This window comes from Neomonachus schauinslandi, chromosome 8 (assembly GCF_002201575.2).
Source record: "Neomonachus schauinslandi chromosome 8, ASM220157v2, whole genome shotgun sequence".
Taxonomy (NCBI): domain Eukaryota; kingdom Metazoa; phylum Chordata; class Mammalia; order Carnivora; family Phocidae; genus Neomonachus; species Neomonachus schauinslandi.
Genome location: NC_058410.1, coordinates 72,738,143 through 72,758,784, shown reverse-complemented (window position 1 = coordinate 72,758,784; position 20,642 = coordinate 72,738,143). Strand labels below are relative to the sequence as shown.

General features: G+C 47.6%; 1 protein-coding gene across 2 annotated transcripts in view; it reads left to right on the top strand.

Moving 5' to 3' along the window:
* Positions 1-20,642, top strand: part of NT5E (5'-nucleotidase ecto) — a 55,111-nt gene that overhangs the window by 31,152 nt on the left and 3,317 nt on the right. Inside the window, exons 4-8 of one of the 2 annotated variants that reach the window (XM_021693333.2) lie at positions 13,896-14,093; positions 15,333-15,487; positions 16,889-16,994; positions 17,855-18,004; positions 19,640-19,840. In XM_021693333.2, coding sequence (XP_021549008.1) covers positions 13,896-14,093; positions 15,333-15,487; positions 16,889-16,994; positions 17,855-18,004; positions 19,640-19,840 — 810 coding nt within the window. The remainder of the gene's footprint in view (positions 1-13,895; positions 14,094-15,332; positions 15,488-16,888; positions 16,995-17,854; positions 18,005-19,639; positions 19,841-20,642) is intronic. The other variant, XM_044917388.1, reaches the window with a different exon arrangement.

Genomic DNA, 20,642 nt, shown 5'->3' with positions numbered 1-20,642 from the left:
GTATTTTCAAATGAACGCATGTTGCTTTTGCAATCAGAAAGAGAGACACAAATTATAAAAAGAAAAGAAAGAAACAATATTGGGTCCGAAGTCTTCCTTCCTGATTCACGTCAGAGACCATGAGCAGGTCACTCACCCTCTCTGAACCTGTTAGCTTTGCTTCAAAATTGGGGTGATAAGGCTCCAAGTGCCCCATTGTTGTGAGAATGACGGGAGGTGGTATATGTATACATGGGAGAACACTTCAGAAACTGTAGAGAGCTGTGTCCTGGCGGGCAGCCGTGTGGAGGCTGCCCACCCGTCCGGACAGACCAGTCCGACTGCGGACGCTGGTGAACTCCTTCACAAGGTGGGCTTGACCTTCCCTTAAGAAAACCGTGTTCACATATTTGACTCCTTCCTCACGCAGTTCCCTCGTAAGTGTTTTACCTCTTGGTAGACACAGGCTAGAGAATCATTTCACACTGGGTGATATGCATTAGTGGTTGTGAAATCAGTGTAGTGGGTTAAAAACTTTTAACAGACTAGACTACGGTAGGTGAGGCACTTACGTCACTCACAGGAGTAAGTATTTGTCTCGTGGAAAAAGCTGTCTGTGAGCGATGAGGACAGCGCCCACGCCGAGCAGGCGGTAGGTCCGTGTGTCAGGACAGTGGCAGGCGCAGACAGTGAGGGGACTTGCTTAGCATGAGCAGTGTCGCAGTCGGACGTCCGAGGGCCACTTAGGTAACTCCAGGGCCTCTAGAGGGGCGACAGCGCTGGAGCGGGGAGAGCCCCACGGGGCACGTCACGGGGCGGCGTGGGGCGAGCTGGAGACTCGGGCGTCGGGCTGGCTGGGCCACTGCTGCGGGCTCCTGTCTCCGCCTGATTTCCTCAGCTGCAGAATGAGGATGGAAACAACCCGATGAGAAAGGTCACGATGACTTCACATCTGGAATGGACGGCTGGAGGTGAGGCGCCGCAGGACAGGGCCTCGTACCTGAGCTGTCCTTACTCCAGTCTGTCCCAGCTCAGTGGATGAGACCCGTGAACAAGCCTTCCCTGGAGCCTCTGCTTAGCTTCTGTCCGGGGTGGTGTCAGAAACCGGGGCACACGGTGCAAGCTAGATGTGTGCCTCCGACCCCTCCGTCTTGGGGAGCGTGGCTCACGCTGTACTCACTTCGATCCCGAGTCAGAAGGGCATTGTAGTTGAAGAGCCGGCACACACCCACAAACACACACAGTCACACACACAGTCTCACACACACACACACACAGAGTCACACACATACCACACACACAGTCACACACAGTCACATGCATACCACACACAGTCACACACACATAGTCAAACACACAGACACAGTCACAGAGTCACACACACGGAGTCACACACCCAGTCTCTCACACACACAGAGTCACACACACACACACACACACACACACACACTGAACTTTCACAAAGAACCTGGAGTGCACCCCGGTTCTGTACTGTTTCATTTTTTTTAAAGTGTCAGTTACCACCCATTAAATTAATTTCCTCATATTGTAGCTGGCCCACATTTTGAAAAACTCAGCTCTGAATGAAGCAGGACCAAAACAGCACATAAACAATCAAAGGAATCCACCCCCTCCATTCAGATGCTAGAGTCATTCCCCTGTTCTTCAGGATGTGCCTTTACACCATCTTAACCACTGCCTCTTCCGGCACCCATTGGCCATGCACGGCCTTGCCGGGCGACCAACAATTACTGTGTCCTGCTGGGCCTGAAAAGGTTCGGGGACCATGCCCGGCTTCCCATTAATGCTGCAGCCTGACCTTTTGTCCCTGTCACTTTGTTCCAGCCAGTGAGGTCCTGCAAAACACTATGTGCCTCTTGCCAAGTAAGTGAGTTTCGTTAATGATGAATGACTGGATGAAAGAAAGATTTGGGGATAAAAATTAGGATTTGTTTATACATAAATCTTGAAGTAGATCATTACAGTTTCTGAAAGAACTGCCTCTAAAGTTTTAGTCACTTATTTCACATTTCATGGTTGCTTAGCAAGACTATTGTTCCCACGAACTGGTTCTCATGAAAATATTCAATTCTGATACTCATCATTTTGAGGGATGCAGTTAACAATTAAAGGTAATTCCAAGACAAGGGAGGAAATGAAGCATACTTGCTTGTTTAAATAAATTTTCACAACCTTAAACTCCTCTGAATTGTTTTTGGAATTAGCATAACCTAACTTGAGGTTAAATATGATTTGTTAATAGAAGTGTAGTTAAAATAATACATCCCAGGCACCTGGGTGGCTCAGTCATTAAGCGTCTGCCTTCGGCTCAGGTCATGATCCCGGCATCCTGGGATCGAGCCCCACGTCGGGCTCCCTGCTCGGCGGGAAGCCTGCTTCTCCTTCTGCCTGCCGCTCCCCCTGCTTGTGCTCTCTTTCTCTCTCAAAAATAAATAAAATCTTTAAAAAATAATAATAATACATCCTCTGGAATTTTATGTCTTGCCATGCACAGAACCCAACACACACACACACATACCTGAAAGAAAATTTCACAAAGCGTCCAGATTGCACCTGATATTTTCTGTTCCGTTATTTAATTTGTTTAATGCTGGTTTTCACCTATTAAATTAACTTCATTGTACTGTAACTAGCCCATATTTTTTTAAAAACTCAGCTTTCAATGAGGCATGACTGAAACAGTGCATGAACTGCTCCCCCAGCCTGCCCGCCTCCCTCCCCGACAAATGTTGAACGTTATTCCAGGTTCTTCTGAGTACAGCCATTGTGTACATGCAGATAACCTAGTATTGCCTGACCATGCTCACGTTGGAATGAAGGGGGGAAGAGGTCCACCCGACTATGCTTACAGAATCTTAAAGTTGCAAGGGGTGAGGACTAGTCCCCACGTGTTTTCTCAATAGGAATGAAATCCTAGAGTCACGAACTGGCCTGTGTTGTTGCCTTTGGAGAAGAACGTATGTAGTAAAGGGAGAGCAGGTTGAAAGCTGAAGCAGGTGGGCCAGGGACTCTACGCCCCATGTGGCCCTCGAAGGCACGCTCAGTGTGCTGTTTGCCTCCCGCTGTGTGAACTGAATTTTGGATCGTGCTGGTCATTCTGGCTACCTGTGGCCTTGGGTGAATGGAGATATCAGTTTCTGTATCTGCAGAATAGCAGGGTTAGAACTGCCAAGTCTACGACCCCCTGCATTCTAACATAGACTGTTCCCCAGAAAGTCATCCATGCAAAGAGCCTGATTGCTTACTTTCCAGACTTTGGGGAAATAAAACTTTTTTTCGTAGAACAGCTTATGACTTCCTTCGGTTACTGCTGTGAACTTCATTATACCTCTAACTTCTTTGAGGCTCCTACCTCCAGGCTCTACACCCTGGCCCCTCCTTCTTGCTGTCATCGAATGGTCTCTAAGCCACTCCTCAGCATCGCCCAGCCTGTGGTCTTCCTCTCGGCCCCAGCTCCTGCCTTCATCCCGGTGGAGGGTTCCATGTGGATGGCTGACCCCATACCCAAGGTTCAGAGTCCCTTGATCCTCTAAACATGCGACTGTCACCTCCACGCCATTTCAGCAACTTTACAGGAGGCTGAAACTGGGTCATCATCCGGGATGGCTCCATCCCCAGAGCCCCACTATCCACCTCCCTCGTCCTAGCCTCCTGGCCTTAACTTAGAGCCTCTCACCCCTTATTCCTTGGAGAGCTGGCCGTCAGCCTTACCGAAACCTCAGTCTCCTGGGCTCCTCTCTCCATCCCAGGCCAGCAGGCTTCATGTCTCTGTCCTTGTTAGCTTGGACGTGTCTATTAGGGACGCCTGCCCGTGGCTGTGACTGACACCTGGAAGGCGGGTGCCCGGGACTGTTGAGTGAATATTAACAGACGCAGCACCTTTCAAAGTAAGATTTCTTTACTTGACCAGTTTTCACTAAACACCTTATTTTCATTGCTTCTAGACGTAGGCACACATTTATGGAATATGAAATTCAAACCACTTCGTCTATTAGAGAACGTAAATGATTTTTGAGGGCCACAGGATTTCATTCTCAAAACAAATGGGGTTTACCATGTAATTATAAATGGGACAGAGCAAAAAAAGCTAATGCTTGTTCTTCATGCTGTAGCCAGTGGCCAGACGCAGTGTGAAGGAATGCACCTGCCCTGCGTCACTGGAGTAAGTGAGGGAGGCTGAAAGGCTTTGTGGTTGCTTGCAATCATTGTTCATCTCCATTAATTTTCATTCTTGAAGTTCAGATAATCCTGCCTTTTCAAACAAGAAAATGGTCTTGTTACTTACCACATCCACAGGACAGGGAAACCCTATCCAACAAAGAACCATTTCCTTTGGGTCTCAGTGAGGACGGCTGACATGTGTGGTTTATTAAGTGAGTTGGGAGAACCAACCAGAGGGCAGAGGTGTAGGCAGTCGCTTCAAAGATCACGTCCTTGGTGGCACAGGGACTTAACTTGTTCCAGTGGTCACTCGCTCAGGACTATTTCAGTCAACTTCTAGCCATACCCCCCAGCCTCAGCACCAGCCCCCTTCAGGGAACAAAGCCAGAGCCTTCTGGTTAATTTTTGCAGCCACATAACACTTATCTGTCTTAACTACGTCTCATGAGACTGCTTTCCAAGATGAAGTCGGACTGCGGGGCGCCTGGATGGCTCAGTCATTGGACATCTGCCTTTGGCTGGGGTCATGATTCCAGGGTTCTGAGATCGAGCCCCATGTCAAGCTCTCTGCTAGGTGAGAGGTCTGCTTCTCCCTCTCCTACTCCTCCTGCTTGTGTTCCCTCTCTCGCTGTGTCTCTCTCTCTAAAATAAATAAAATCTTCAAAAAAAAAAAAAAAAAAGATGAAGTGGGACTGTCCAAACCCCAAAATATAAAAAGAAAGAGCATAAAACATGGTCAAGGTCATTTGGCAGGGTTGAGTTATAAGGAAAGCTAATGGCCAACAATTGTGAAATCATAAACCCTTTCCACCACAAAGTACAAGTCTCCTCCTGGGATTACAATTCAGATCGCCTTAACTTTGCCTCTTCATGGTCATCTGAGAAGATCTCCTTTTTCCCCACCCTGACTGGGAAGCAGCATGGGGTGTGGAAAGGTCTTTGGACTCCAACAGACCCCTTCATAAAAATTACACCAACTGTAATCACCTGAGAGTCACAAATCCCAAGCTAATTTAGGAAGTCACTCCTCCCTTTAATAAATAAAAAGGCTCTTTATCATACAAAACCTGGAAAATATTGGGGCTTTTCTTACCCTCCCATCTGATAATTCCTTGGGAATCTTGTATTTGTCCTCATCCCCTTAATCCTAATTTTTACTTCTGCTGAATTTTCAGTCACCTCTGGCCTTGCCTCTCCCAAACCATCCTTTTCTATCCATGCAGTGTAGTGCCAAATATGGGAAATTTCCTTTTCTTCATCTCCCCAAACTCCATCCACACAAGGCACTTTCCCTTCAAGCCTGCCAATCGCCACAAGGGAGTGGGCCGCACAGCACAGCACAACCCACTACCTGCACTGAACCCTCTTCAGGGCCCCTCGTCGTTGCCTCCAGAGGGCATGGCTTGCTGGTTGATTTCTTTCTTAGCCCTCCCCACCTCCCAGTCTCCACCCATCTCCCACGCTGGTGTTCTCCTTTTCATTACTCCAGTCTCCAACCCCTTTATCCCCAGCTACCCTGAAACTCAGAATTCTCCCACCATTTTTAAGCAAATAATTAAGCGCTCTGTTTGCACTCCCACCCCCATCCATGTCTGTGTCCAGGAGCCGGTTGTCCCAGACAGAGGAGAGGAGATGAATGGGGAGACTGACGTACCCACTCGAGGGTGTGCCTGTTCTCCTAGTCATCCTGTTGGAAACTTGATCTGTCACAAGTGTTTTACTAAACAGAAAATTCTTTCTCCCTAAAATGGATTCTGCCACCCATTCCCCCCTCATTGCTATCCATCCATATATATATATTTTTTTTTAATTCACACAAACTATATTGGTTATTACCATAGGGTGATGGGAGTATGAGTAATTTTTTCTTCTCCATTGGCCAAATATTCTGTCATGCTAGTTTTACTCTTATTAAAAAAAGTTTTTGAAACCTCTCTAAACTCTATAACCTTAACTCTTTTTTTAATTTTAAACTTTTTTTTTATTCTTATGTTAATCCCCATACATTACATCATTAGTTTTAGATGAAGTGTTCCATGATTCACTGTTTGTGCATAACCCCCAGTGCTCCATGCAGAATGTGCCCTCCTCAATACCCACCACCAGGCTAACCCATCCTCCCACCCCCCTCCCCTCTAGAACCCTGTTTGTTTTTCAGAGTCCATCGTCTCTCATGGTTCGTCTACCCCTCCGATTTCCCCCACTTCATTCTTCCCCTCCCACTACCTTCTTCTTCTTCTTTTTTTTTTTTCTTAACATATATTGCATTATTTGTTTCAGAGGTACAGATCTGACATTCAACAGTCTTGCACAATTCACAGCGCTTACCAGAGCACATACCCTCCCCAGTGTCTCTCACCCAGTCACCCCATCCCTCCCACCCCACCCCCCACTCCAGCAACCCTCAGTTTGTTTCCTGAGATTAAGAATTCCTCATATCAGTGAGATCATATGATACATGTCTTTCTCTGTTTGACTTATTTCACTCAACATAATACCCTCCAGTTCCATCCACGTCGTTGCAAATGGCAAGATCTCATTCCTTTTGATGGCTGCATAATATTCCATTGTATGTATATATATATATATATATATATATATATATATACCACATCTTCTTTATCCATTCATCTGTCGATGGACATCTTGGCTCTTTCCACAGTTTGGCTATTGTGGACATTGCTGCTATAAACATCGGGGTGCATGTACCCTTTCGGATCCCTACTTTTGTATCTTTGGGGTAAATACCCAGTAGTGCAATTGCTGGATCATATGGTAGCTCTATTTTCAACTTTTTGAGGAACCTCCATACTGTTTTCCAGAGTGGCTTCACCAGCTTGCATTCCCACCAACAGTGTAGGAGGGTTCCCCTTTCTCCACATCCCCGCCAACATCTGTCGTTTCCTGAATTGTTAATTTTAGCCATTCTGACTGGTGTGAGGTGGTATCTCATTGAGGTTTTGATTTGGATTTCCCTGATGCTGAGCGATATTGAGCACTTTTTCATGTGTCTGTTGGCCATTTTAACCTTAACTATTCTTAACTTTGTTAAAAGAAACTCTTCCGCAGACAGTTTACTGACCTAGTAGGCCTTTATTCAGTGATTCATGAATTGGGCAGGATCCCATCTAGCAGATAGAAAGGAGCTCCAAATTGCTGTATGAGGCCAGAGAGACTTCTAGACCAGAGTAAGCAGGAACAAGGAAGTTACACGGGGCATTTGCTGATTGGTGAAAGCAGTGTTACTTTCCTTCCAGGGAACAAAGGGAAGTTTGGGAGCAGGCTGGGTGACTTGTGCTGAGCTGGCAAACACTGGCTCGTTGACCTCGACCTGCCCTTTCTGGGACAGCTGGGCACAGTTAAGTGTCGGTTTGCTGACGTGGGGCTCAATACGAGCGACTCCATCTTGGCCTAAACTTGTTACTTTAACAACTTGAGCTGTCATAAATACTTCTGTTAAATAATTTTTAAAAAGGAGTTATGTACTCAGTTCGAGAATCTGAGCTACATACACAAATGACCAAATGTATCTTCTTACCTTTAAAAAATAAGAAACCAGGGATGTGGTACTTTATCCCAAGCAGGCTGGCTGTGTCTTACTCAGTTCTCTTATCCTCAGTCTATACGTTTCGCCCAGACCTAGAAACACCTGCAGTTTTGAATGTGTGACTGCTAATCCAGAAGAGAATTTCCAAATACCCGGTCATGATTTGGAAGCAGGCCTTTGGTCATGCCAGATGATCTCCAGGTTCGCAGAGATAAACCTGTTTAACTTGTGTCCTCCGTGCTTGATTGCTCACCAGTGTGACTGAGATGAATGATTTGTGAGAATCAGCTGTTAAGAGCCCTCACTAACCACAAAGACACAGCATTTCACATTGTATATAACCGCTCTGGGAATGCCTTCTCCAGCTAAATGCTGACTTTCCAAAAAAAATATATCCAGTATACATCAATTTATGGTCATATGTACCTCCTTTTTAATCTCAAGAAATGAAGTTATTACTCCTAAAAAGAGCACTGTGAGTAAATGGAACTTCAAGAAGGTCACGTTAAGATGAAAACCAGTCTCTCTCTCCCCATCCCATTCCTTTGGACTCGGCATTTTAACAGGCTATAGTGATAGAACAGTGTTATGATTTTTTTTAATTTGTCATATGAAACCCTGCTCTATAATGTAAAAAGCAAACGGGAAGTCTGGTGCCTGGGAAGCTACTGGGCCCTAGGGATGGCTAGATCCTATGGTGAAGAGAAGAAGACGGCAGACAGCTGGGGCATCTCTCCTTCCCCAGCTCTGTCTCCATCAGGCAGCCTCTGCTGACCTCAGGAAGAGAAAGCACAGACCTTGGGCCTGGCCCTGCGGAGCAGGGGAGATCCAGAGCACCGGGCACCTGTCGGAGCTTGGTAAATGTTTGTTGAATGAGTGAGTGAATGTGTGGTGATCCCTTGCGCACCCTACAGGACTCCCTTATTTGCTCCAACCCCTCAGGACTGGGTAAAGCCAACGGCCTGGATTTTATGAGGGTTTTGTGCCCAGCCTGGGTCCTTCTCTGAGACCCATCATCTGCTTCAGACCTCCCAGTACTCACGGCACATCCAAGAGCAAGAATTTGAGCAGTCAATCGAAGCATGTGCGAAACAGAGGGCCAGAGTCCAGATACGGAGAATGTCAGGTGGCCCGTCAAGCTCCCTCAGGAAACAGGACAGCTCGTGTGTCATGGTGGGGTGCGGAGATGGCTGAGGACACTGCGACTCACCCCTCTGGTTGTCAAAGACCTCTTGGCCGGGAAGACGGGAGGCAGGACACAGAGCCTCAGCTGACTGGCGGGGCGCCAAGGGCCCGTCAGCCAGTGGTGTCTGCTCTGTGACCTGAAGAGCAGTCGTGGCAGGGAGCCCGGAGCCGGACTCTGGCCCCAGGGCCACCGAAGCCTGCACGACCTGAGTGGTCTGCTTTATGGCTCTCATTGCCACAAGATTTCCTGCAGGTGGAAGATCTCGTTGCTTAATTAAAAAAAAAAGTTAAACAACTTTTGGGCCAAACCACTAGTCAGATCTCTTGTTTTACAAGTTTAGGAAATAAATGTAGGCCCCAGGAGCTAAATGTCTCTCTCAAGGTCGTGAAGCCACATTGAAACTGAGCTAGCCCCAAAACCCATTCTCTTGACTCCCAGCCCCGGTTCTGCTTTACAAGCCCCCACTCAGCTCATTAGTTAAGAAAACTGAATTGGGAGGGAATTGGGGGGTGGGGGGGGCACACAGACATTGCTCCCTTTACATAGGGATTTCACTTCAGGGAGAGCGCAGAAGTCTTGTCTGGTCCCTGGGAAAGCACTGGCTAAACTACTCAAGCTTAGTCATTCAACAAACATTTATTGAGTGCCTTCTATGTGCTGGGCAAACCCTGGAGACACAGTAGCCTCTCATCTCCTGGAACTTGTCTTAAAAGGGATATTGACCCTGATCAGATTTTTTTCAGCATGCAAATAAATCAATCCTATTATATATAATTACAAACCATGCTGTGAATGGAGAGGTACCACATGCTGTGAGAGCATATATAGGAAGACCTGACCAAGACTGGGGGATCAGCACACAGCCTTCTCCTGAAAGGCTGACATTTGGGCTAAGGTCAGAAAGACATCCAGGAGCTGACTTGTCAACAATGATCACTCATCTTTATTGGGCATTTACCTGAGTCCGGCTCCCCTAGCTGCGTTAACTTCTGCAATCCTCCCCGCAAGCCTATAGGCCAGTATTTTCTCCATTTTAGAGATGACTGAGCTGAAGCTGAATGACTTAACAAGCGCGCATGTTGACCTTTGGTTCCAGGTCGCACCCCATACTCGAAGGCTTCCGTGGGTGTGGCCTGGGAAGGGGAGAAGCTAGGTTCGCTGACTTGCAGGGCAGATGATCTAGATGAAGCTGGCAAGGCAAGAAAGGGCCATGTCATGTAGGTTATGATCCTCATGTCAAAAACTGTCACGTTTTTCCTAAGACAGTAGGAGATCTTTTAAATCAGGGAGTACATGATTATGTTTTAGAAAGACCACTCAGGCCGGCTGTGTGGACACTGGATTAGAAAGAGGCAACAAGAGGCATACAGAGCAGTTAGGAGGCCGTTGCAGTAATCCAGGCACGAGATAATGCTGACCAGGAGTGTGGCTGGCCTGAGGAGATGTAGAGAAGTAGACAGATCAAGTACTTCCAAGTAAGTTAAAAAAGACACCCAAGTCCCTTAGAAGCAATCATGTGAAATATACAAATTACTAATTATTTGTATCCAGTCCTTTCATAGGAAGTATGGAAGTTTTTTTTTTTGAGGATACTTGACACACAATGTTACATTAGTTTCAGGTGTACAACAATGTGATTCAGCATCTACATTATGCTGGGCTCACCACAGCTGTAGCCACCATCCACCACCATACAGCGCTGTTACAGTATCATTGACTGTATTCCTTACACTGTGCCTTTCATTTCGGTGACTTACTCATCCCATAACTGGAAGCCTGTATCTCCCCCTCCCCTTCACCCATTTTGCCCAACCCCCCCACTCCCCTCCCCTCTAGCAACCACCAGTTTGTTCTCCGTATTTATAGGTCTGGTTCTGCTTTTTGTTTCATTCGTTTTATGTTTTAGATTCCACATAAGACTGAAATCATGTGGTATTTGTCTTTCTCAGTCTTATTTCACTTAGCACAATACCCTCCAGGTCCATCCATGTTGTCAGAAATGGCAAGATCTCATCCTTTCTTAGGGCTGATTCATATTTCATTGCGCAGAGGTAGCACATGGGAAGTATGGAAGTTCTTAAACCAGTTGCCACAGACATTAAAACTGTAGCGAAGACTGCCTTGAAACATTCTGTAATTCATCAGCCAACTGAAAACCATGTCAAAGACCTACTCCCTGGCATCTCTGCCACCACGTGATCCACTGTCTTGGCCCCTTCTGGCTGCTGGCCAGGCAGTTGTCCAGGCCTGTACTTGGAACTGTCACATTCCTGAGGAGCTGCTGTGGCCAAGGCTCCCAGGGCAGAGCCCTGATGGTTCTATCAGGCATTTGCACTGTGCTGGGAAGTGCCCCATTTACCAAGTCTAAATGTCAGCCCGCAATCCCACCGTTTCTCCACATTTGGTTCCCAGATTATTTATTTGCTTAGATGGCTGAAATAGAGTTCTGGTGACTTTCCTTCCTGCCAAGATGAAAAGTTGGGTTTCTAAAGACAGATGTGTGGCTCTGTGTGGAAATGTTTTGGGCATGAGCATCTTTGGCTGAATTGGATGGTACGGAAAATGTGAAGCCTTGGATTGCTTTCTCTGCCAGTGGTTTTCTGAGCTTGCCGAGTTGGGGGGACCAGAGAGCACTCAGCTGTGGAGAAAGCAGAGATGAGCCAAAATGGACCAGCTACTGACTGCCTCAGCCACTGGGAAGCATCCTCCTTGTTCCTGATTAAGTCCCCTCAAGAAGCAGATGACATGTCTTACGTTCTAACAAAAGGAACATGAAGGCCTTTCGGAACGGAGAATGTCCCCTGTCAGACAGGAGCTGGGGTTAGTAGCTCCTGTTTGTAGAATGCGAGCTGATGTGATAAGGCACTTGACCCGATCGTTGAAATTCCTGTTACATTCATTTTAAGTTTGGTTATGTCTGTATGAGGTAGAATAGCAAAGGCTAAAAAAAGGCCAGGCTTGCCCTTTTCTAAGGTTTCCAGGAAACTGCCAGTCCTTTCTGAAACTGATTTAGTGCCTTTTCCTCCCGGATGGGGTGTTCTCCGCCACCTTGTGGACATATTGGGAACTGCGCCTCCCAATTGGCACCTGCATCTCTGGGCTCAGAGGAGGAACCACTGTCCCTAACCTGCCCCAGGTGAGAAGGTGAGAGGGGGCTGCCACACCCCCTGGTCCAGGCTCCAGGTTTGCCCCAATAAGAACCGGCACAGAATAGAATGAGGATGATGACAGTGTTAACCTTCCCTGCTCCCCTGCCGTGCATGAGATCATCCACAGCTGCTAGAGCCAGGGTCTGCCAGTCACCCAGGAGGTTGGACGCTACACGTGGGGATGGGACAGGCCCTGCACTGGGTCTTAAGTCAGGTGCCTTCGTAAAAGTAGAGTTTCACAACTTTTGTCTTTTTTTTTTTTTTTCCCCAGAGGGAGTGAGAAAATGAGAAATTAAGGTTGGCAACAGCTGTTTCCTACTTGGGAGGCACTGGTATTTGTTGCACTTCTGCTCTCTGGTTCTGGAGCTGGAATGGGGACTGCTCCTGGCATCAGAGCAGGGAAGGAACAGGTTTTTCACCATATCCACCCCAGCTCGTCTTAGGTGAAAGGAGAAACCCAGAAGCAGCTTGGGGTTCAAAGGTGCAGCCTCTGGGCTTGCGTTGGATTTAGTAAGTGGCCCTGGGCAGCCAGCTCTCGTGGACATTACGAGACTAGCAGTTGTAGGCTGTGTTGGGTAGTGGAGAGAACATAAGCTCCCGTGCCTCACAGGCCTGCTTTTCTGTCCGCTCTCCTTCACATACCAGACATACTGCACATAACACACATACCAGTGTGACCTTGGGCACGTTGCCTATGACAATCAGTGTTCTCAGCTGTAAAGTGGGGACAGTAATAGAACCTGCCTCATGGGATGCTTAGAAGATGAAATGAGATCTAGGGGCCAACTCTCATAACTGGTCCATGTGAGTAGCCAACATGTGCTGAAGATTCCTGGGCCCTCTGTAAACATCTAATAGGAAGGACTGGTCCAGGGTGTGGTGGGTGGGGAGCTGATAGAAACAGTAGTGGGTTCAAGGGTATCTGTTCTATAGTCTGATTCAGAACAGCCAAACCAGGTTCTTGTCTCTGTGGTAAGGTGTGCCTGGAGGAGGGTCGCAGGTACAGATCTGAAACATGCCAGTGACGAGGGGCCAGGGCCCATGCTCCACGCAGCCGGGCTCCCCACCCGCGTGCAAGCGCACATCCAGGAGGCAGTGGTGGGGTGAGCCCTTCAGCCTCTGGGCGCGGAGTTAGCTCCCAGGCCGTCCCCTGGGGACCCTCTGACACAGAAGGCAGCAGAACCTGGCCGATGTGAGGTCTGGCTGGGTGAGTAGTGTGCATGCTAGTTGCCTACCAGTCAACGCGGCTCTTCCGAAAGGCACCTAAAGGAACGCAGATTTTAGCAGCAAAAGCGAGGACAGGCTTTGTCACTTCTGCCCATCTTCCATTAAGGATTCCAGCTCTAGATTGTGTGTCTAGGGTTTCTAGAGCTTGCCATCCCCTCATAAAGAAATACGCATTTATTTCCTACTCTGTGCTGGGCACTGTGCTAGGAAGTTTAGACATTTAAACCTCTCAACGGCCCTGTGAAATCAGAATTGTTATTTCACCCATTTTACAGGTGAGGAAACTGAAATGCAGGGAAGTGAAGTGGCTTGGGTAGTCTACCCAGCTCCTGGGAATGGAGCCCGGATCAGGATGGAGGTAGGATAGTCTGAGCAGTACTGCCTCTTTGTGTCCCCCGCTGCTCCAGGCACCGGACCATGGACTTGGGAAGAGCTTCCTGCTGAGTTGAGAGTGGAAGGATTCATGTGACACAGGGCCTTTGGAAACAGGGAGAGATGCGCAAGCATGGCTCTAAAAGACCAGCTGTGGAGGGCAGCAGCTAGCTCAGCCATTCAGAAGGCCTTGTTCTCTACAGTCGGCTGTGTGCGAGGGCAGATGTGATCAGCTTTGGCTCTTCTATTTTAGGCGCTCCGCCTTCCAGAGAGGTGCCGGCTGGGAAGTACCCATTCATAGTCACGTCTGATGATGGGCGGAAAGTTCCTGTGGTCCAGGCCTATGCTTTTGGCAAATACCTAGGCTGTTTGAAGGTTGAGTTTGATGAGAAAGGAAACGTCATCGCTTCACATGGAAACCCCCTTCTTCTCAACAGCAGCATTCTCGAAGGTACGTGAAACTCAAGAGAGGGTTCCACCAATCGAAAATTAGATGGCTGGACTTGCTGGGTTGTTAATGTTTCAGGACAAGACTGTAATACCTTTGAAGAATTCAGTTCTCCCTTAAGTTTGCCCTCTTCATGGACAAGAGGATTGAAAACACACCCAGATGCCCCAAATCCCGTTTGCTTCCCCAAGTCCTCTCAGCATCAGACACGGTGTCACTGCTTTGTGTGCCTTTTCAAGCTTCAGCCAGGCATGGGTCAGCCCAGCTCGTGTCCAGAGGAGAGCTGCTCACTGAAGCAAAGCGGGTCAAACTGGGTGGAGCAGGTCTCCAGCCCCAGCCCCACCACCAGGAGCAGCATGCCTGTGGCAAGTTCCTTTCTTTATCAGATGAGGGAGGGTCTTTCTTTCTTCTTCGTCTGGGACTCAGAGTCAAGTACATATTACGTCACCCATTTGCACATAGGATACATGACCACACTCCTCTGCTCCTCTCACCTGCCTTTTACTGCTTTCCTTGATCAGATCAGGGAAGGATGGGCAGTGGGGTGCCTTGCAGAGCTGGTGGTCACAACGCAGACCTCTCAGGAGCCAGAGGGAGAGGCCGGGACCACACACAGACAGCAGAAACTCAGCAGGCCCTTTATACCTGCACTGGATGAATTTCATCACCACCCCCCCCCCCCCACCACCACCACCACCAGTAATGCTAGCCCAGATGGGCCCACAGGTGCTCATTCAGCTGTGATGAGTTGTTGTTAGGATATTCAGTGCATCTGGAGCACCTGGCTAGCTCATTTGGCTGAGCACCTGACTCTTGGTTTCGGCTCAGGTCATGATCCCACAGTCCTGAGGTTGAGCCCCACACTGAGCCCCGAGTGGGGCTCTGTTCTCAGCGGGGAGTCTGCTTGAGATTCTCTCCCTCCTACCCTTCCCCGCACCACTCATGCGCCCATGTACTTGCTCTCTCTCTCTCTCCCTCCCTAAAATCAGTCAATCAATCTTTCTTTAAAAAAAGAAAAAGATACTCAGTGCATCTTTAAATTAAGCTCCATTCCTGGTCTTATTACCAAGAAACAGAATTTTCTGAGGAAATTTCACAAACTAAAATGTAGAAAAATTATGATAAAGAAATGTATAGTCATAACAGGTAAGCTAAATGATCTTTGATTCCTTCTCCAAAATGTAGGCCAGTGTGAGGCCTGCCTTAACTGTAGGCTGATTTTTTTTCTTTGCGTGCTTCTAGATCCAAGCATAAAAGCAGACATTAACAAATGGAGGATAAAATTAGATAATTATTCTACTCAGGAATTGGGGAAAACAATTGTCTATCTGGATGGCTCTACTCAATCATGCCGCTTTAAGGAATGCAACATGGGCAACCTGATTTGTGATGCTATGGTGAGTGGTTCCCTGGAGTGTGGGCCCTCTGCCTAGGCAGGGAGGAGGGAGCAGGGAAGGATGCAAGGAGGGACAACCTGATAATTACAGAATTGAGGATTTTTTAAAAATTAGTGCCCAAACTAAAGCTTGGGGTGGATTCATACTGAGTACCTTGGGAAGGTGCCTGATCTTGACCAGCTGACCATCATTTTATTGCTTTACTAGTACTGAAGCCTTTATTGGAAGTTGTTCATTTTGGATGTCGTTTTCCTTTTGTAAGATGGTCTCAATACACAAAACTTCACTATTCTGAAGATGCAGACACAGTAGATAAAACACATCTGCTTGGGCCTAACTTGGCCAGCGTGTCTCCCTGATGTGTCCTCTTGGCTCCAGAAAACCAGGCCTTGTGTGACTGGGAGCCTCCTTCAGAAGCAGAGAATGACAACATGCAATTATATAATAAGTCCTGTGCCTGAACATATCACCCACGAAAACACCCCTCTAACTCGCTGCAGGCAGACTGGCTGTGGCAGCCCCTCGGGGGCTATGCTGAGCCAGGGTCCCCAGGTCAGACTCAGCACTCCCACCGAAGCCTGCACGCAGGGGGCTGACTCTTTGTTGGGCCTGGCATGGTGCCTGGCATATACACACTCAGTAACTGACTGCCAAGGAAATAACAGTGTTCACACTTTGCAAGGTGAGACCGTCTGTGTGGGCTTCCCAGCACTAGGCAATCATGCAGAAGAAGTAGCTAAAGAGAAGCCAGTATGGGAATGCTTAGAGAAAGGTCTGGAAGGAAACAAGCTGTTAGCAGTGCTTACCACTCTGTTAAGAGGCTGACACAAGTATGAGAAAACTTTTGCTTTTGCACAATTTTTTTTTTCAAATCAGTATGTATTCATCTTATTTCTTGTAACTAAACATCTGTTTTGTAAAAGAAAAGAATGAAATGGATTCTGCCATTTCAGGCTGCTGTCTCTGTGCCTCCGAAATTGCCAACTTGGGAATTGGCTGGGGACCTGACATGGGGGCCAGGGATCATGTTGATAGGAGGTCCTGCCTTCAGGAGCAAGTACAGGGCCTGCAGGAGGCAGGGGTGGGGGGTACAGTATGGCAGGCCAGTCTGCATGAGGCACTGTCCTAACACAAGAGCCAGTCTTGCTAAGGCCCACCGGCCTGCAAGGACAGGGGTCTTAGGCTCGGAGCTACTTGCTTCTAAAAGTATGACATGGGACTTGTCTTATTTTTGCTTCTCAGAGCATAAAACTAGTTCTAATTATACTTAAGAAGTCTCTGGGAACACAGGAGCAGGGAAGAAGCAGCTTTATTTCCCTGGTGGAGCAAACCAAATTCCTGGAACTGATCCTAAGGAGGAAGATCTAGAATAGCTAATGTAAATTCATGCTACTGTTGCAGATTAACAACAATATTAGACACCCGGATGAAGTGTCCTGGAACCATGTGTCCATGTGCATTTTAAATGGAGGTGGCATTCGGTCCCCCATTGACGAAAGGAACAACGGTAAGCTTCCTGGGCTCAGGGCCATTAACCCAGCGTGTTCTGTCTCTGGCCATGCCCATGGGGAGCCTCGGCTCATCTCTGCTGTCAGCCGCGTACCAGTGTCAGTCTCTTCAGTTCGGGTCCACTGCTACACAAGTCAGTGCCTAACAGAAGGACACACACATGCTTGTGTGTTCTCGTATGTATTCACATGCTGAGGTAGCAGCTGGGGTTAATGGAACCCAGTCTTGATCTAAACTTCTGACTCACAAAGCTAAATACTAATTATTGCTGACTAATTCAAAATACCGACAGTCTCCTCCTTGGTATCAGGAAAGAGAAAGGGGCAAATTGCCAGTCTTCTGTGCTGGAAAAAAACACCCTACTGGATTAAATTTTTTTAGTGCAATTACAGATAGCCAAGATAATCACATGGGAAAACAAACCAACTAGACAGATATTCAGGACACTCTTGCAATCATCCCTCATATGCTGTCAAAACCAGGTGGTCTCCATGTGAAGCCCCAAGCTCGGCTCATTGTCAAACAGGGACAGGGGCAGGGATGGACGCATTGCCTGTCTGGAGGAAAGGAGCAACGCTTAACACCCACCGAAGATCCAGCCGCAAGCCAGGGATCCAGGGCAGAGCACCGGTGACTTTGGAGCCACCGACGTCTAAGCTCCTGCCCTCTTGCCCAGGGGAAGAGAGCACGGCCAGAGGCCTCTTGAATCCACTCCCTCCCTGAGTGTCAGGAACACTTACACAGCTGACGCTGTCCTGAGAGCGTTCCTCATCCCCACCAGTCCTAACGGAAACTGGGCTTGGGGTGAGCTTATTCTCAAGCTGTTTTTCTTCTTGCTTCATCTACAACTACCCTCAGGCACAATTACCTGGGAGAACCTGGCTGCTGTGTTGCCCTTCGGGGAAACCTTTGACCTGATCCAGTTAAAAGGCTCCACGCTGAAGAAGGCCTTTGAGCACAGTGTGCGCCGCTACGGCCAGTCTACTGGAGAGTTCCTGCAGGTGGGCGGTAAGTCACCCTTCAACGTGAGGTAGGTGGGAGTTCCTGCTGGTTGCCTTAGTTCCCCCCATACAGGACCTCCATGGCCAGATTTGTTTAGGTCTAACCCCACCCAACACGAATGCATAGTCTTTCAATGGCCATGGACTCCCAGACTACTGAGATTAGGTCAGGGTCAAAGCCCAGGGCCCTGGCAGTGAGCGGTATTTGCTACATCTGAGTTGGACATCAGATGGACCCTCTACAGGAACTGGCCCTCCAAATTCTAAGCAGGTCAGCTGCCTTGAGGTCTAGTTTTTGTTTTGTTTTTTTTTTATTTTTTTTTTTTTAAGATTTTATTTATTTATTTGACAGAGAGGCAGCGAGAGAGAGAACACAAGCAGGGGGGCAGTGGGAGAGGGAGAAGCAGGCTTCCCGCGGAGCAGGGAGCCCGATGCGGGGCTCGATCCCAGGACCCTGGGATCATGACCTGAGCCGAAGGCAGACGCTTAACGACTGAGCCACCCAGGCGCCCCTGAGGTCTAGTTTCTATTAAAATCTTAGTTGTTTAGACATTCACTGTTCTTTGCTAAAAACAAAAAAAAAACAAAAACAAAAACACAGCCCTTCTCTGTTCTATTTGTAATTATCTAGAACCACGCAGAGATTCAGAGAAATGCAGAGTCCAATCAGTTTTAACAAGGATGATTTCTGGGAGGGGAAGCCACCTACGTAGACACATTGGGACACCTGGTTCTGGTTCCACTGTAACCTGGGGCAGGTTTTCAACCTCTCTGAATGCAGTGAGAAAATGTGCCCTGCTCATCTCACAGATCACAGTGAAAATGGAATGGAAATAAATGTTTCCCGAACTGACAAGGACTTCTGAAACACTTTGGTCAATAATGATTTCCACAGTTCAATGAGTTACTCCTTAAAATAATATTAATAACTGTATCAACTTTGACACCATATTTTGGCCTCCCTTTTTTTTTTTTTTTTTACTATAGATGGTAGGCCTCACTTGATGGTGTGATTGCTTTGTCACGTCCTCCCTCTATAGAACCCCCCATTCTTGGGATTGAGGGGTTGCAGAGGGTGCTGGAGGCCCACCTGCTGCCTGTGGGGTACCCCAAACATTCTGCATTTTTCCAGGAGAGAGTTGGGGGGCAGCAGGATTTTGATGCTCCAGCACAGTGCTGGGTAGTTACCTGTTTTGTGAAAGTCATCCAAGCCCAAATTATTACCATTTAGTAGTCTTCAAAAAAAATTTTTTGGGGGGGGGGGGTCTTCAAAATTCTAACAAATGTTCTGCACCTCTCATCTGTTTCTCACTTTCCAAAGCCATTGAACCAAGTTGCTGACCAATTCATTTAGGATTTTAAAAAGATGTGGTTTCTCCCTGCATTGCTAACCCTGGCCCATTGTGAGCCAGAGTCAATTTCCCTCCCACTGGTTCTTAGACCTCCTGGGACTTGAGGATAAATCTAACCAAATGCTGCAGTGTCCTCTCAACTCCCCTGCTGAAACTTCACTCAAGCTCACACCCCCATGAAAACCAAGCCCAATGCCCCAATTCCAGATTTTGGCCAAAATCTCTTTCTTAGAAATCTCTTTCTTAGATCACTTGGATCCGGTGAAACCACAGACTTGTTTCTTTTCTAGGAATTCAAGTGGTGTATGATCTTTCCCGAAAACCTGGGAACAGAGTGGTCAAATTAGATGTTCTTTGTACCGAATGTCGAGTGCCCAGTTATGAGCCTCTCCGAATGGATAAGACATATAAGGTAGTCCTCCCAAGCTTCCTCGCCAATGGTGGAGATGGATTCCAGATGATAAAAGATGAGGCATTAAGACACGACTCTGGTAAGCACAAGTGTCTCTCCCTCTCCCTACTCCAAAAGTACTTATAGACAACAGTATTGGTCCAAAGAGGGGAGCTACTCAGGACGCCAGGACTGCAAAGCCAGAACCAGATCCTGCCCCTATGTTGCCGACTCCCTCCAGCTTTGTTGGAAAACAGCAACACAGCACTGGGGAAGATGTGCCCTGCCCCTCCCCAGCACACAGACCCACCCATCTAAGCCCAAAGTGTTTTAAAACTCTTTTAAGTACATATAAACAGCTATCCAAATTGTGAAATATGAGTTTTACACTTACAGGAAAACCTCATTTCTAGAACTTTAGATTGGATCTGGAAAATCCTGTAAACTTTCTTGAAGCATTTAGTGTGAATAGGACAAGTAGGAGTGGATGGGATATGCTCCCCTCCCCGTTTTCAGCAGTGGGTCAGTGAAGCAAATTATAAGAACTATATTTAACCTCAGTCAATATTTTTCGTAGCATTTAGGGTCATTTTACCCCAGCCTCACTTTTAAAAATCAGTTCTGAGAACCACTTCATGTGGAAGTCCACTGATGGGAGATACCTGGGAGATTTGAGTCCCACAGAGGCCCTGAGGATGCCACCAGCACAGGGCCATTAAAAAAATTTTAAAAAAAGAACCACTTCACATGCATAAAGTCCACTGACAGAATATACTACCCCTTCCTCTTCTCCACAGCAGGAGCCAGTGTGCTTACAAGACACATGCAAAGCTTCTCTACATTTCCAGGAAGGACCTCAGCTAGGTTCCTCCTCAGCTCTACCGTGGTGGGCCTGCTATTTT